The sequence below is a fragment of the Oncorhynchus masou genome, chromosome 32 (assembly GCF_036934945.1).
Source record: "Oncorhynchus masou masou isolate Uvic2021 chromosome 32, UVic_Omas_1.1, whole genome shotgun sequence".
Classification (NCBI taxonomy): domain Eukaryota; kingdom Metazoa; phylum Chordata; class Actinopteri; order Salmoniformes; family Salmonidae; genus Oncorhynchus; species Oncorhynchus masou.
In genome coordinates, this window is record NC_088243.1 from 7,024,848 (window position 1) to 7,029,823 (window position 4,976).

At 39.2% G+C, this 4,976-nt stretch overlaps 1 protein-coding gene across 1 annotated transcript in view; it reads right to left on the minus strand.

Annotated features, from left to right (window-relative positions):
* The window catches only part of LOC135526887 (retinitis pigmentosa 1-like 1 protein), an 18,391-nt gene extending 15,328 nt beyond the window's left edge, over nucleotides 1–3,063 (minus strand). The window contains 1 exon segment of the mRNA XM_064955554.1: nucleotides 2,817–3,063. Within this exon segment, the coding sequence (XP_064811626.1) occupies nucleotides 2,817–3,053 (237 nt within the window). The 5' untranslated portion in view covers nucleotides 3,054–3,063.
* Between the last annotated feature and the right edge of the window lie 1,913 nt (nucleotides 3,064–4,976).

The window sequence follows — 4,976 nt, forward strand, 5'->3', positions numbered from 1 at the left end:
CTATATACGGTAACATGACTATATACGATAACATGGCTCTATACGATAACATGACTATATACAATAACATGGCTCTATACGATAACATGACTATATACAATAACATGGCTCTATACGATAACATGACTATATACAATAACATGGCTCTATACGATAACATGACTATATACGATAACATGACTATATACGATAACATGGCTCTATATGATAACATGACTATATACAATAACATGGCTCTATACGATAACATGACTATATACGATAACATGACTATATACGATAACATGCCTATATACGATAACATGGCTCTATACGATAACATGGCTCTATACGATAACATGCCTATATACGATAACATGGCTCTATACGATAACATGCCTATATACGATAACATGCCTATATACGATAACATGCCTATGTACGATAACATGGCTCTATACGATAACATGGCTCTATACGATAACATGCCTATATACGATAATATGACTATATACGATAACATGACTATATACAATAACATGACTATATACTATAACATGACTCTATACGATAACATGACAATATACGATAACATGGCTCTATACGATAACATGACTATATACGATAATATGACTATATACGATAACATGACTACATACGATAACATGACTATATACTATAACATGACTATATACAATAACATGACTATATACGATAACATGACTATATACTATAACATGACTATATACGATAACATGACTCTATACGATAACATGACTCTATACGATAACATGACTATATACGATAACATGACTATATACGATAACATGACTACATACAATAACATGACTATATATGATAACATGACTACATACAATAACATGACTATATACAATAACATGACTATATACGATAACATGACTACATACAATAACATGACGATAACATGACTATATATGATAACATGACTATATACGATAACATGGCTCTATACGATAACATGACTATATACGATAATATGACTATATACGATAACATGACTACATACGATAACATGACTATATACTATAACATGACTATATACAATAACATGACTATATACGATAACATGACTATATACTATAACATGACAATATACAATAACATGACTCTATACAATAACATGACTCTATACGATAACATGACTATATACGATAACATGACTATATACAATAACATGACTATATACGATAACATGATTATATACGATAACATGACTATATACGATAACATGACTATATACGATAACATGACTATATACAATAACATGACTATATACGATAACATGACTACATACAATAACATGACTATATATGATAACATGACTACATACAATAACATGACTATATACAATAACATGACTATATACGATAACATGACTACATACAATAACATGACGATAACATGACTATATATGATAACATGACTATATACGATAACATGGCTCTATACGATAACATGACTATATACGATAATATGACTATATACGATAACATGACTACATACGATAACATGACTATATACTATAACATGACTATATACAATAACATGACTATATACGATAACATGACTATATACTATAACATGACAATATACAATAACATGACTCTATACAATAACATGACTCTATACGATAACATGACTATATACGATAACATGACTATATACAATAACATGACTACATACAATAACATGACTACATACTATAACATGACTATATACGATAACATGACTATATACAATAACATGGCTCTATATGATAACATGACTATATACGATAACATGACTATATATGATAACATGACTATATACGATAACATGACTACATACAATAACATGACGATAACATGACTATATATGATAACATGACTATATACGATAACATGGCTCTATACGATAACATGACTCTATACAATAACATGACTATATACAATAACATGACTATATACGATAACATGACTATATACGATAACATGACTACATACAATAACATGACTATATACGATAACATGACTATATACGATGACATGACTATATACGATAACATGGTTATATACAATAACATGACTATATACGATAACATGGTTATATACAATAACATGACTCTATATGATAACATGACTATATACGATAGCATGACTATATACGATAACATGGCTCTATACGATAACATGACTATATACGATAACATGGTTATATACAATAACATGACTCTATACGATAACATGACTATATACGATAACATAACTATATACGATAACATGACTACATACAATAACATGACTATATATGATAACATGACAATGACATGGCTCTATACAATAACATGACTCTATACGACAACATGCCTATATACGATAACATGGCTCTATACGATAACATGACTATATACGATGGCATAGTTATATACAATAACATGACTATATACGATAACATGACTATATACAATAACATGCCTATATACTATAACATGACTCTATACGATAACATGACTATATACGATAACATGACTATATACGATAACATGGTTATATACAATAACATGACTATATACGATAACATGACTATATACGATAACATGGTTATATACAATAACATGACTCTATACAATAACATGACTATATACGATAACATGGTTATATACAATAACATGACTCTATAGACATCGTACCAGTACTGAGTGGATGTACGGGGTAGTGTGTGTGTGTGTGTGTGTGTGTGTGTGTACTGTGTGTGTGTGTGTGTGTACTGTGTGTGTGTGTGTACTGTGTGTGTGTGTACTGTGTGTGTGTTCTGACCTTCTGCGACAGGTCGTCCAGCAGTGCGTCAAAGCATTTGAAGCTGCGTTTGTGGACGGCCATCCTCACTCCCGCAAACTTATCGTCGCCGCTCTTGTAAAAGGTGATTCTCTTAGCCGGTGGTGCAGCGATCACATGGGAGAGGCGAGAGGCGGAGGGTGTGTGTACGGGGAGAGAGGAGACATCTTTAGACTGGGGTCCATGGGGGTCCCACAAACCTGCTGGAGCTGACTGCATGCTGCCCTCTCACATACACCTAGAGAAAACATACATACACTGTTAACACGTAACACGTAACGCACACACTGAACACACACACACACACACACGTTGTTAACACACACACATACACTTAACACATAACACACAAACTGAACACACACACACACGTTGTTAACACACACACATACACTTAACACATAACACACAAACTGAACACACACACACACGTTGTTAACACACACACATACACTTAACACATAACACACAAACTGAACACACACACACACGTTGTTAACACACACACATACACTTAACACATAACACACACACTTAACACACACACGTTGTTAACACACACACATAGACTGTTAACACATAACACACACACACTGGTAACACGTAACACACACTGTGAACACACACACACACACACACAGGTAACACATAACACACACTGTTAACACACACACACTCTGCTAACACATAACACACACACATAACACACACAGACCACCATTGTCCCCTGTGCCCAAGAACCCCAAGGTAACCTGTCTAAATGACTATCGTGCCGTAGCACTCTCATCTGTAGCCATGAAATGCTTTGAAAGGCTGGTCATGGCTCACATCAACACCATCAGAAACACTGGACCAACTACAATTTGCATTACCGCCCCAATAGATCCACAGATGACACAATCTCTTTTGCACTCCACACTTTCCCACCTGGACAAGAGGAACAGCTATGTGAGAATGCTTTTCATTGATGACAACAGCTCAGGGTTCAACAACATAGTGCCCTCCGAGCTCATCACTAAGCTTAGGACCCTGGGACTAAACACCTCCCTTTGATACTGGATCCTGGCCTTCCAGTCGGGCCGCCCCCCCCCAGGTGGTGAGGGTAGGTAACAACACGTCCACCAAATCGGGGGGGGGGCCCTCAGACGTGCGTGCTCAGTCCCCTCCTGTTCTCTCCCCGTCCACTTCCTGTCCCACGACTCAGTGCCGCGCACGACTCCCAACCACATCATTAAGTTTGCTGACGACACGGCGGTTGTAGGCCTGATCACCGACGACGATGTTCAGCAGTCTTGCTGACGTTGAGGGAGAGGTTGTTGTCCTGGCAACATACTGCCAGGTCTCTGACCTCCTCCCTATAGGTCTCATCGTTATCAGAAATTAAAAACCGGAAATAACCATATCCTCCAATTAGATAAACTGGACCCAGCTGGCACAGAGCATGACCCAGCAGGACCCAGCTGGCACAGAGCATGACCCAGCTGGACACAGCTGGCACAGAGCAGGACCCGGTAGGACCCAGCTGGCACAGAGCATGACCCAGCAGGACCCAGCTGGCACAGAGCATGACCCAGCTGGACACAGCTGGCACAGAGCATGACCCAGCTGGACCCAGCTGGCACAGAGCAGGACCCAGAAGGAACCAGCTGGCACAAAGCAGGACCCAGCAGGACCCAGCTGGCACAGAGCATGACCCAGAAGGACCCAGCTGGCAGAGCAGGACCCAGCTGGACCCAGCTGGCACAGAGCATGACCCAGCTGGCACAGAGCAGGACCCAGCTGGCACAGAGCAGGACCCAGCAGGACCCAGCTGGCACAGAGCAGGACCCAGAAGGACCCAGCTGGCACAGAGCATGACCCAGCTGGACCCAGCTGGCACAGAGCAGGACCCAGAAGGACCCAGCTGGCACAGAGCAGACCAGGTGAATCCAGGTGAAAGCTCTGATCCCTTATTGTCACCTATTAAATCCACTTCAAATCAGTGTAGATGAAGGGGAGGAGACAGGTTACAGAAGGATTCTTAAACGCCTCGAGACGTGGATTGTGTATGTGTGCCATTCAGAAGGTGAATGGGCAAGACAAAATATTGAAGTGCCTTTGAATGGGGTATGGTAGTAGGTAACAGGAGCACCGGTTTGTGTC